Consider the following 13,611-nt stretch of genomic DNA (forward strand, 5'->3'; position numbering starts at 1 on the left):
TGTTTCCTTTAGAGTATTCTTCCAGAATAAAATTAATTCAGCCTGGGGAGGTGGTGGAGCCAGTGCTGGGTGGGGGCTGTAGATTTGGGCAGGAGCCACTGTGGCAAAGAGGCAGCAGAGGAAGCCTTTCACATGTATTTTTTATACCAGTGACTGTTTTACATCATTTCCACCAGCACTACGGAATTACAGAGCATTGGGCTGAAAGAGTCGGAAGGTCATCTGAGCAAGTCCACAACATCACGGGGGCCGTTTATCATCCAGGAAAGACCCCAGCTCCACCACTTACTCCTGGAGGGACTTTGGGACAGTTGCCTAATCTCCATGAACTTCAGTTTCCTTATTCATAACATGGACTATTGATTAGTACGTTACAGTATTTTCATGAAGAGTAAGCGAGATAATATATGCAAGGTGCTTAGCACATGATAGTTATGATTTTACACAGTTGTCTATTTGCTACTTACAGTTTTCTAGGAAAAGAGTCACTACATTTATTTTCTAGTATTTTATCAATCAGGTAACCATAATTCCTTCCATACTCTCAATTGAAATCTGTCCAGTTTGAGGTGTTTTTTATTGTAGCTGTTGACTTCCTTCTGTGTCCTCTTGGGACAGTTAGTCACATATCTGAGTACCTGGCACAAGCATAGGCAACTTTACGTATATATATATATATATATATATATATATAAGGTATATACAAAGCCTATTCCATCGAACCCATCCTCCCTCTTTCACCTATGGGTGAGAGAACCAAGTCTCAGAGATGTCAAGGAAGACCTCTGAGACCATGCAGGTAGAGCCTGGATTCTAATCTTTCTCCCCTTTTCCCTCTGCTATGCTGGCTCCAAGACACATATTTAGCCTCTCTTCTGTAGACTAAATCATCTTTTTAAATTTTTCTTTCCAATTTGGCAGTCAACTATTGATCAGAAAAACAAAATAAGAATATTATTTTAGAAACATAAAGCATGTGACCTACTTCAAATCCTTTCTGGAATGAGTAATATTAATGATGATGTTGGGTTACATGTGAAAGGTGTGGTTTAAATATGAGTGGAAAATTAAACCAATGATTAGTAGTAGTCAGTCCAAATTGTTTCAGGTTTGGTTAGTTTGGGCCAAGTTAGAAGGATTAATATTTTCCATCTCATCACACCTTTACTTACAGATTAACAGGCTTTAACTCAACATGATCCTGGTAGTAGGAGTGTGCATCAAGTCCACCTATGAAATCAACTGGAAATATAACAGAGCCCAATGTGAATAAATGTGAATACAGAAACACACATAACGCTAGGTGTTTAAAAAGGAACGCGTAAAAATAGTTCACACAAATATCTGTAATGGCAAACTGTGTATTTAACATAAAGGACTGCTAAAAATATTATCAATGATCAAAAAATGGGGAAATTTTAAAAATACACAAAAAACTTGGGATCTTAGGGACTGAAAAATTATAGTTGTTATTGGCTTTCATGAGAAATGAACTAGTAACATTAAATAACATTAGGTTTTAGATAATGTGTTTGTCCTTAGGCATACTGATATGCCCTTTCCCTCATATCTCAAAAGATTTACCTTCTCTTCTTGTTGCCAGAATCTATTTTTTTCCTTAAGAATATTTATTGCACCATTAGAAAGATCTTTGAGAAGTCACGTAATCTATGTCCATGCCTTCTGTCCTCAACCCATCCCTGACAAAGAAGCATCTGCCTCTGCAGAGAAGGTTTCATCTCCTCTTCGGTAGTATGGTACCTGTCTCACAGTCTGTATAGACTTACTATTATTGGTAATATTCTTTCTAGTTTCTTTTTGTTTTGTTTTTTTTTCTTCGTTTTTGAGGAAGATCAGCCCTGAGCTAACATCTGCCACCAATCTTCCTCTTTTTGCTGCAGAAGATCAGCCCTGAGCTAACATCTGTGCCCATCTTCCTCTCCTTTATATGTGGGATGTCTGCCACAGCATGGCTTGCCAAGCGGTGCCATGTCTGCACCCAGGATCCAAACCGGTGAACCCTGGGCCACGGAAGTGGAACATGCAAACTTAACCACTGCACCACTGGGCCAGCCCCTATTTCTTTTTGTTTTGATCAAAGCCTCAATCCTAATGTCCATGGCTAACCCTAGTTCCTTTTTCTTGTTCTTTATTTGCTGTTATTTCAGTCCATTTAAAATATTAATTGCTTTATACCAAGTTTTGGTTATACTATAGGACTCTAACATTAACAGGTACATGGGCAAATAGGGATGCTGAACTCTCAGTGAGTGTGTATGTGTGTGCGTGTGTGTGTGTGTTTAGGTACACAGCATTCAAATATTATATCATATCCTCAGCTCAAGACAGGCGTTTCAGTGAACCGTGATTTAGAGAAAGAAGAAGTAGCCTAGAAGATCTATTGAAGCCTTGACCTACTGCAGCTCTAGCCACTCTTGTCAATCTCTGACCTGCTCTAGCCTTTTCCCTCCACTGGAGGCGCTCCAGTCAGGCTGGGTCAGTCACAGCTTCACCAGATCACTGTGTAGACTTGAGATTTGGAATGCTGTGGGGTACACAACAGCCAGGTGGCAAGGGCCATCTCCAAGTAATCCCCCTGGAGACCAGAGGAGCCTGAAGCCCATCCTTTTCCTACCAAGTCACATAAGTTACCTGGACACTACCTTAAGCGAGAAGCATTGAGAGGGGAGTCAATCTGAGATGCTGAAAAGATTTTCTCAGAGAGAATGAGTAGCACTTAAAGGGACCATTTAGTTATATTGGACTAAGTTTTTACCAGATTAGATATTTAATCAGATATCCACTCTCTCACCCTGCTCACCAATAGGTATGAATTTAGAAGGAAGATCACATTGATTGAAAGTTGAATGACCATATCATTTACACGGAACTTTTGGGAGCTAAAAGAAACGTTAAAAATAAAATTATAAATATATGCATTTGTGAATAAAATGATTCAATTGGAAAATTATATTCAAAATAAAATTATGTATAACAATATAGATAGCATATATCTGTTTTCATTAAAGCAAAATAAAAAGAAAACTTGTTTATATTGATGATTTGAACATTAAAGATATTAACAGAATCATTATTTTTGGGATTAATTCATGTACTGCTGTGAATTTGCTCCTTAGCTGTCTGTCTCAAATACACCATATCACTGGTGTTTTCTTGGAAGAATATACTTTTTATATATATATTTCAATATGGTTTTATTATTTTCATAAATTTGTTTACAATCTTATTCAAAATTTCTTTCTATGGCTAGTAAGTTTGAAATTGTTGGTACCTTAATAACTCTGTAAATCATAGTATTTTTAACTATGGAAATATTCTCTATACAGGTGCTAGTAAACACCAAACAAGGCTGCTAGAGAGACGATACGTGTAACGCAGTTTAGCCCACATACTTTCCCAAGCACTTTTATTTTACCTCCATTCAGTGCATCTTTCTTTGCCAGAAATTTTATAAGACGCAAAACATAAATTGTATCTATTCATGATTCTTTTCACCAAATATAAGTGCTGCAAAATCTTTAGATCTTCTCAAATCAAATTCTCTTCCTTCTGGCGCAGAATATAAATTTTTCCAATTAAAAACAGGAGCTCCATCAAAAGAGTCTTTTCTCAAGTTGAGATATTTCAAAAGGAAATTATAAAATTGAAAATTAAATCTTGTATAACATTTGAGCTCTCATTTTTTAATTTGTCCAGTTCTCTTGCTTTTGTGAGCATAAATTTCAATGTCCTCCTTTTTATAAGCTTTCAATTATTGCCATTTACTAAATGCCTCCAAAGGTAATTTTTGGGAGTACTTCATTTGCTGAGTGATTTGATTTAAATTTTTCAAGTGATCTTGAATGCAATGCAACTGAACTGTGGAAGACTCATTTGTAAAAATGCTCACAACCATTGTAGGAAACAGACTGATTTACAAAGTAGCTCTTTAAAGGACGAAATGTTGCTGACTCTGACTGATGAGGAGAAGCAAAGAGAGAAAATGTATTCTGTCATCCTGAAGTTCTTTTCGTTTTCAGCATCAACTTTGTTACAAAAATATTCTCAGGAAAATGTAAATCAAAACCACGATGAGATACTACTTTACACCCACTAAGATACCTAGAATCAAAAAATCGGATACTAACAAATGTAGGTAAAGATGTGGAGAAATTGGAACCCTCATACACTGCTGGTGGGAATGTAACATGGTGCAGCCACTTTGGAAAACAGTCAGGCAGGTACTAAAATGGTTACACATAGAGTCACCATAGGACTCAGTACCTCCACTCCTAGGTATATACTCAAGAGAAATTAAAACATATGTCTCTACACAAAACTTGTACACAAATGTTTAGAACAGCATTATTCATAATATCGAAAAGGCAGAAAAATATTCTAGTTTATTTGCCCTAACGTGTGTGTGTGTGTGTGTGTGTATAAATTTTGAAAACTAGAGTTTCTATGTTCACTGGTAAAACACTGAAACTTTATTAGGAGGCAATTATAAACTACCTGCGCATCTAAATTCCAAACACATCTCTGCTTTACAAATTTCTTAATTCTATAAGAATACTACACTTTTTTAAACCACAATACTGTGCTTCACCAAAATTTGTATTATTACCACAAAACAAATAATTTTACCATTAATATTTACCTCATTGAATTACCACAGCACTTTAAGTAATATCAGAAGTTTTATCTTGGAAAGAATGAATATCTAAAAGTTTTACTTTGATTCTATGAATTGGATTAAAAAAAATCAAACCATATTTGAAAATAAATTAATTGGGTTTTTGCTGAAAGCTTTTGATGAATTAATACAACACTGGTATTTTAGCTCTTTGGGAAACTCTTCTTCCATTGCTGGAGGCAGCCTATCCCCCACACTTGCAGGTGCTCTCCAGGGACCCCATCCACCAGCCGGGGACCCGTGCACAGGGCTGCTGGCAGGAGCTACAGCTTCCAGCACTTGCTCCACCTCCACCTCACGTGGAAGGAGTTAGTCATCTCTACCATCTCTGTCCAAGCACCTAGCTTTTTAAATATCGATTGACCTGCATGCGTCCTTGAAAGGAAGGTGCTAGTTACACTGTGTCCTTAAAGGTTTGGGGAGACGGTGTGGCGTTGGTTTTCTTACAGAGTTGACCACGTGTTAAAAGGAGAATTCTACTCAACGCACTTGCATCTCACACACCTTGAGAAGACTATGACAGGAAATTAAAGTGCTATCAGTTTACCCATCTTAGATTACCCTAATACAACTATTAATAATAAAATTTCATTATTATTTAAAAATTTAAGACGAAGTCTAAATCAGATAGGATCCAGGGCAACTTGTGTAAAAAGAGACCATTTCAACAAACCAAGACATAAGGTCACCCCAGTGGAAGGCAGTACAAACGAACTCCACTTTCTCTGCATATTAGAAGTCTAGTGTGATGTAAATTTTGCAAACCTCTAAAAATAAAATATCACATATGGGTAAAACTTAAATTATCAAGCTTCCATAACTAGACAAGACTACAAAAAAAGTTACTAAGAAGGAATCATTGAAAAATAGGTTAATTAAGAAACTGAAAATGTGAAGAATCCTTCATAGATGGAAAACAACAATGTGGCTTTTTGGCAACAAAAGCCTACAAATCCACAAGATGATGATGTTTCCATATAAAAAAATAGTTTCTGTGTATATACCAACTTTCCATTTACCAGACTGGGAAGATAGTTCAAGGAAAGGGGTAAATTTAAGTGTAAATAGAGGGCAAGTTTATAGATTCTGAAATCATGCTTTTTTCTCAATGATGTCAAATGCTTTTAAAAAAATGAAAATTTTTAAGAAGGTAACAAAAGACTTGAAAATAACTCAGTAGGAAAGACTTTCGGCTTCTGATGAAGTTTGCAGAAAGGTAGCTATATTCCACTGTTAAGAAAGGAAAGCAACTATGCATTCCAAAATTCACTTTAATGAGAAAGATTTGAGAAGAGAGGATGCTGAATTAAGGAATTTCTTCAGTAGAAATAAGGGGATGAATTTCAATGGAACACCTGAAGTCATAGAAGAGGCATGAATAGGTTTTCAGAGGTATTAGAAAAGGATGATTAGAAAGAAAATATTCGCAAAATCTGTAGTTATTACAGTGAGAACACCATTAAGGATCTTTGGCAGAAGAGTGGCCATGGAAGAGATGGGGAAGACAGGGAAGCTTGGTGCGGGGTGGGGGAACGGCTTGCTGGGTACCTGCAGGACAACTAAATTGAATTCCGTATGCTCTGCTTATTAAACTCCTGAAATGCAGAGCAAGAAATCAGTACAATTAAGAGCTGGCATCAGTTGTCCAGAAAAGCCAGTTACGCAGAGCATGGCTCTCTTCCCCCATTCTCAGAAGCTAAGGTGTTACTATAGAAGAGCCCTCAGAGCCTACAGCCAGGAAACCCTGTTATTTGCAGTTCTTTCAAATGTGTTTCCTGTGCCAACAGCACAGCCAAGCAACTTCTGGGAAGGAATCATGCTACTTGTAACTGAATATCTTTGCCGTTACTCACTCCAGCCACTGCAAATTCATGACAAGCATTCTCACCGACCTGAAGGAATCACACAGCTACTTTAGATTTAAAGCAACATCTAACTGTACAAATACAGACTTGTTTTCCGCTTGTAAAAGCCACACAAGCAATTGCAACTTTTCTATTTGACTACAGGAAACTTTCGATCCTAAACGAAAATTCCAATAGATAATTCAGTGCTCCTGACTCAGTTCCTCACTCAGACATTGCAAACCTAATTGATTTTATACACCTAAAGCTACACATGCCATTTCCAGGGAGCACTCAAGCTATCATTTATGTCCCAGGTCAAATATATTCACCAAATGACTAGAATGAAGGCGCTTTGTTTCTGATCCAGCTGTGGCGCATGCTGCCGTGTCACTGAATTGAGAAACATTGAGCCCCTGTAATATTGCATTTAACCCAGAGAAGTGAGAAGACTCAGGAAGACGGGGACGAAACACATATTTATTCTGAACTTGCCTCCTGGTCCAGCATTGTTTCTGCCACGCAGTTGTTATACTGTCTTAATAAGCATTTATTTTACCAGTTGCCAACACTAATGCCTTAAGGAAGTGTTGCTCAGGCCTTAAAGAACTCAAATATCGGGGCCGTTAGATTGTGATTTACTCATCCTATGATATGAATTCATAACAGAAAAGCTGTGGGAGGGGCTCGACATCAACTGAGTTCATGCAGAGGCCTTTAAAAGACCGCGGAGAGGATTTCGCAGCACCCCACAGATAATGAAGGCTTTTAGGAGAGACCGGTTATTTCAGAGGTGGCTGGCAGCTAAGCCCTGCCTGCGTTACTAGGGAACGAGCTAGTCTGCAGCATCACTGATCTGCTGCCATCTCCTTCCCGTCTGAAGAATCTGAGCTTTCACAGGCCATGACCTGCTGTACCAAACATACGCCACAGTTGGGCTGCTCACAGCACATCAAGTGGCCACAGGGGTGCCGTGACGGGTTGTCTGGCACAGTGAACCGACAGTGCCCTGAAACACTGTAAATGCCCAGAGTGGGTGGTTAGGGGTGTTCTGCTGCCTGCCCCAAATAATTTTATGAACCTTAAGAGCTGTTCAAGCAGGCAGATGACACCCAAGTGCAAGCTTTATGACTATTCATCATTGTTCTCTTGATGATGGAAGAAGTATAAAATCTCTTCCGCCCTTCAGGAGGCACGTGAAACTGAGGAAAGGAAGCACGTGGGCACAATGAGATGCTCAGAATAAGTCAGCTCCAGCCAGAAGAGCAGCGTCCACAGTCCTACAGGCTGCGTGGTCCAGATCAGAGTTTTCCAACATTTTTACCTCTTCCTGCCTGGTAACAGCCATGCAAAATGGACTCTTCTACTTCTCCCTTGGCCCTCTCAGTCTCAAGGGCTGACATGGAGAACTAGTATAGATCAATTGTCCCTGACAGCAATTTGGTCTGGAAAACACTGAGAGTTGTCAGTGAGAGAGTCTGGAGGGTCTGGCAGCAATGCTAGGTCTATCTGGGACTCCCAGTTCCTCTCATGCAGGGAATTAAGAAGGGAGGCAGTAAGAGACAATTAGTCTTCAGCTGGGAAATGCATGCACCAGGGCGTATGTGAGGACTTTCCAAATGGTGTGTAGGCATGCGTAGTTTAAGGTGTCAATTCCAACAGCCTTAATTCCAAAATTTATGTGCCCTGAGAAGGTACCTGTGGCCATTCTGGCTCTTGGTTCCCTCATCCTCTTCTGCAATTATCTTCTTTCCACTCTACTGAAAGGCATTTATCTCAGCCACCTGGAATCTTACCTTGGTGCATCCGCCTGGGCGTGGGGGGGAACCCTCCAGGACATTAAACAAAAGAGCAGGTTTAATTTCCTCTGATGATAAAGTAATAGCAACTAATGACAAAGTGGGTGGTTTCTGATTTTTGCTTCCAAAGTAATTGAAAGAGAACTAACTGATTTATCAGCTGTAGTATCTTAAAAATAATTTCTGATAATAGATGACTATGTACCTTTTGACATATATCTCAGTGACTTTATTTATAATTTTACTCTTTCCCACTTGTCCTACCTCTTCCTTGCTTTATTTTTTCTCTTTTGTACTTATCACTATTTATCATGCTATATTATATATTTTATTTTAAAAAATCTTATTTGATGTCTGACTCCTCTACTACAATTCGAGCTTTATGAGACAAAAATTTTCGTCTAATTTTGTTCACTGCTGTATCCTTAGCACCTAAAACAGTGCCTGGGACAAGGTATGCCTTGAAGAATATTTGGATAAGGAAGGAATTAGAATAATTGAGTGACATTGCTATAATCGATTTCCTCCCATTCTTGTATTTTTTTGTGAACAAAGTTTCTATAAATATAACACTAGCACCAAATATTGAAAGTACCTGAGGTAGCCTATTGCATTCTAGCAATAACTAACATTCATCCGTGAATACATGAAATAAATGAAACAAAACCACTTTGTCCATTTCATTAAGTGCTACCCTTCCAACAATTATTCCATTTTATGCTTAGGACTTATCATCAATATTTGTAACACATTTATCTTTGCTCATTCATGTTAGCAGCCAATAATCATAATTTTAACCCCATCCAAAGAAGAACCTTAACACTTAAAATCTAGTCACAGGAAAAAATTAAATTTTTGTTCATAGGAATAAATCTAAAGACATTTGTACGTCCTCTACATTGAATACAATAAAATATAATGAGAGAAATTAAAGATGTTTTAAGGAAATGAAAGACATATGTCACATCCATGTATTGTGAAACTCAATATTACAAAGATACCCATTGACCTGTGGATCAATTAATCTATGGATTAAAGCAATCTCAAGAAAAATTTCAGGAGTTTAATCAAAATGCTAATTCTAAAATGTATGTGGAAAAGATTAGCTGAGACAATTGTGGAGAATCAGAATTGGCCCCCCCAAAATGTGTCTCTTTGCCTTTGCCTTGATTATTTTTAAGAACAAAAGACTCTGAAAGAAACTTTGACCTTCCCCGTAACTGCCTGTAAGAATTTAAGATAAAAGGCCTGTCTCCAAGACAGGCCATCACCACAGACAACTGGGTATTAACAGACTGTGAGGGTCCTGGCTAAGCCCACTCTTATCTACCAAACATTTGCTTCTTCTTTTCCAAGTAAATTGCCTTCCTCCCTTTTGAAATCCCAAACCACTACCCCCAACACTCTCCTTTGTCTGTAGCTGAAGATGCTATTTAAGCTGGCAGCTTGGCCGTTTTAGTGAGTTACCCAGTTTTCCTGGGTTTCTCCAATGTAGACATGTTATAAAGCTTTGTTTGATTTTTCTCCTGTTATTCTCTCTCATGTCAGTTTAATTCATAGACCAGCCAGAAGGACCTAGAATGGGTAGAGGAATTCTCTTCCTCCCCTACACAATCTTCAAGAGGAACAAACCATGAAATTTCCTAATTTATGATTGATAACTGAACTATACAAATTAAGAACTTTTATTCATTAAAAGATAACATTGAGAATGAGATTTTAATCCATAAACAACTTTTCAATGTGGAAATGTATGATAGACTAAGAAAAAACTTCTTCTTCTTCTTTTCTTTTTTTTGCTGAGGAAGATTTGCCCTGAATTAACATCTGTTCCCAATCTTCCTCTCCTTTTTTTGGCTTGATGAAGAGTAGCCCTGAGCTAACACCTGTCCTGATCTTCCTCTGTTTTGCATGTGGGTGGCTGCCACAATGGCTGATGAGTAGTGTAGGTCTGCACCCAGGATCTGAACCTGTGAATCCAGGCACTGGAGCAAAGTGTGCCAAACTTAACCACTACACTATAGGGCTGGTACCCCCAAGAATATGGGTGAAGTGGAAGTTACGAGTCAGAAAAGAAAATGGAATGAGTTAAAATTTCAACTGTTAATTAAAGCTTGTTTACATAATTTTAAAATGGATAATTATGGATATTAAATTGCTATGGCATTTAGAGTCCATGAGATACATTCAAAAGAGTAATGCCTTAGTTTTATTAGTAAACATTGTAGCGATTTTGTGATGTGTCAATTTATCTAAGCTGGAACTATGTTTCCTGAATTCTCTTCTGTAGATGATGCTGAGTTAGGGCTGGCTACGAGAGACACTTGTGTGAGATACAGAAGACAGAAGAGAAGCACCGGTTACTGTACTCAGGAAGTTGGTCTAGGCTCCCAGGCCCCACAGTAGCTTGCACATGGAGTGCTGACAGCCCAGGGTGAGACACGCTTGACAACGGAGGCCACAGTGGGACCACTGCACAGCTCCGTGGATGCCAGTAGGAAGGGCAGGAAAAGACATGGATGCCCAGCTCTATCCCTCACAGCCAGGCCACCACACCAACCTTGACCTCAGAATCAGTGCTGGGACGAGGACAGCCATCCCTGCGCTGACAGCTGATGTGGCTGAGAAATCACCAAAATGGCCGAGTTTTCCTGGAGGTGCCTACCATGGGGAAGAAATGCTAAGCCTAGTTTTGTGAAAATAAGGAAAGTTACATTTTTGCTTTTAAAAACATTTTGTCTTATATTCTCTTACATTTTATTGAGCCAGAATTTAATAATGGTGAATTCTTCTAATTTCATTGTATAGCCATACAGAATGTTGAAGCTATTAAAATTAAACACAGCTTTTTTGGGGGGGGGAGGTGAGGGGTTGTCTTTTCACAGTTTTGTAGTATTTGAATGATTCTGTTACTCTAGTGATAAACTTCACATATCGAGTGTTCTGTGCTAAAACACGACAATTGGTCTGGAGTAAGATCATTGGGTGTGTTACATTACATATGACTCCCCATATCCTTTAAATTTTAGTGGGCTAGCCCATTATTTTTCTCCATGTTGTACAAGTAATTTATATTCTCATTCAGTATTTAAATATGAATGTTCTGGTTTTAATCTACTGAGTGACCAATGTCTCTTTCTTTACCTATTTATGAAGAATTTAGTTGTTATCCTTGTTAGAAAGAAAGGCACCAGTGCATGTTTGAAAGCACAGGGACTTTGGTACCTGAAATATCTGGATCAAATATTAGTTCCACTTCTTACAGGCTGTGTGAGTTGGGAAAAATCGCAGCGTGCTCATCCATAAGATGAGGACAATGACCCACTGGGTGTGGTTGCCCTGGATGAGGTAATGGCCATGGAGTGCTGGCACAGAAAGCACGCAGCAAACAGCAGGCTGTTATTGATAATAGCTACACATTTACCTTACTCTGATGACAGATTTCCATCAACTATTGATTTTTGAAATTTCGGAAGCTTTGTTTAGAATAGAATAACAATGATTTGTGAGAATTCCAACTTGCTATGACCCCTATTCCCCAGAAGAGTGTCTCTCCTCGGGGAACTGGCATTGAACTTGTGTCTAGTTTGATTCTCTCACATTTGGAAAGAGAAGCTAGTTTGGAGGAGGGGAAATGGATTAGGTGGCTACCTTTTGAAGCCTGTGGTTTCATCTTCTACGAGCATTTTTTATTCTAGAAAGGTAAGCTTCTTTGTATAAAGACATGGTCCAAGAAAGAAAATAAAGCCCAATGGAGGCAGAATTTGTTGGGTTAAGTGTCACATGGGGTCGCTGGCTTTCCCTGTCTCCAGGGCTGGCCGTTGAATAGTCCACAACTCGGTCAGGGGCACGTGACCTGCCCGATGTACACTTGACAATCTCGATCATCATTTGCTTAGTTTTTGACTGGCATTGTGTTTATTCTCTACTGATTTTCCCCACAGTAGCACAAACCCTGAGGAGAGATCTCACTCTCTCTTTTTTCTTGGTATTTCAAGTCACTCCATGGGATTCTTTGCAGATGATATATCCTCTCTGTGCAAAGTGCACAAATTGACTTTCTCCTAATGTTTTCACTGTTATTCCTTTGGATGCGGTGATATGCTTATTCTAGTTATTCTGTAAGGATCCCATGGACCGTCTTTAGTATCTTGTCCTGGATTGTTGGGGGAGGCAGGACATGGCTATAGTGTCCCAACAGGGTGCTTTGATACAAGCATCTACTACGGTGGCTTCTCTCTTCTCTGTTAGTGCAAGACTTGTACTACCTGTATAAAGACGCCTACACCATACCTGCTGCCCCCATCCTACCCCCTCAACATACATGCACTTTTTAGCTTTGATTTTCTCATATTGGGAAAGTAAGGTTTTCTTCCCCTTTCTTACTTTAGCCTTCATCTTTAATAGTGCCTTTTGCATTCTCTTTAAAATTACTCAGCTCTTTCAAAGCCACACAGATGGTGCTATTTTCCTTTAATAGATACCCTCTTAACCCTTCAGTTAATCTTCATCAGCAGCTCAGTAATTGGATGGAATGGCTGCTTGGTTATGACTACAGTTTGGCTTTACTGAAATCCCTTTCGAAGTTTTTATAACTTTTTAATTACTGTCTCTTCAGAATCACTGGTGGCTGAAGGCCTTTATGTCACTATTGCTGGGCTCATTCAGAGGAACATTTTATTCTGGAGAAAACAAGGTTTAAAAAAATCCTGAAAACACCTCCTTTTCTATCTTTAGAGCCCCCTTTTCATTTTTATTTGGCTGCATTTCTAGCTTTTGTTCCTTTTGTGGGTTCAGATCTCTGGAATCAAATGTTCCCATAATCAGTGCTGACAGTTTCTTCCCACTTTAAAATTTCTGAGAGTAGACAATATTTAAATAATGGAATAATGAACGTCTAAAATCTCGGTGGGGTCAATAAAGCAGAACGGGATGGCTGAGAGGAAAAATAATCCTCAAAAAGTTAAGGGCTAAAAACAGTTCTAATTTGTCTAAACAATTGTAACTTTTCCCTATGTAATATATTTTTTCTTAGTTATCCAGTTTTTTCCTAATATGTTTTTGCCATTCTCATTTAAATCTAGCCAATATTTTCCTTTGCTCTATAAATCAAGTGGCAAATACATGTTGACTTTCAAGTCTATAATTCCTTTTTATTGTCTACTTCTATAATTTTGGACATTTCCCCTTTGAATATTATTTTACTTTTTTTATAACCTTTTATTATTTTTGGTTCTTCCTTTTCTAGGACAATCTCCATCCAAAAATGCCA

The 13,611-nt window shown here is 38.5% G+C and overlaps 1 protein-coding gene across 2 annotated transcripts in view; it reads right to left on the reverse strand.

Moving 5' to 3' along the window:
- NKAIN3 (sodium/potassium transporting ATPase interacting 3) overlaps positions 1 to 13,611 on the reverse strand; it is a 613,676-nt gene that overhangs the window by 12,788 nt on the left and 587,277 nt on the right. Inside the window, exon 6 of one of the 2 annotated variants that reach the window (XM_023648539.2) lies at positions 1,173 to 1,242. The exons of the other annotated variant lie outside the window; for it this stretch is intronic. Within the exon in view, the coding sequence (XP_023504307.1) occupies positions 1,173 to 1,242 (70 nt within the window). The remainder of the gene's footprint in view (positions 1 to 1,172; positions 1,243 to 13,611) is intronic. 2 annotated transcript variants of the gene reach the window in all.

Source organism: Equus caballus, chromosome 9 (assembly GCF_041296265.1).
Source record: "Equus caballus isolate H_3958 breed thoroughbred chromosome 9, TB-T2T, whole genome shotgun sequence".
Lineage (NCBI taxonomy): Eukaryota > Metazoa > Chordata > Mammalia > Perissodactyla > Equidae > Equus > Equus caballus.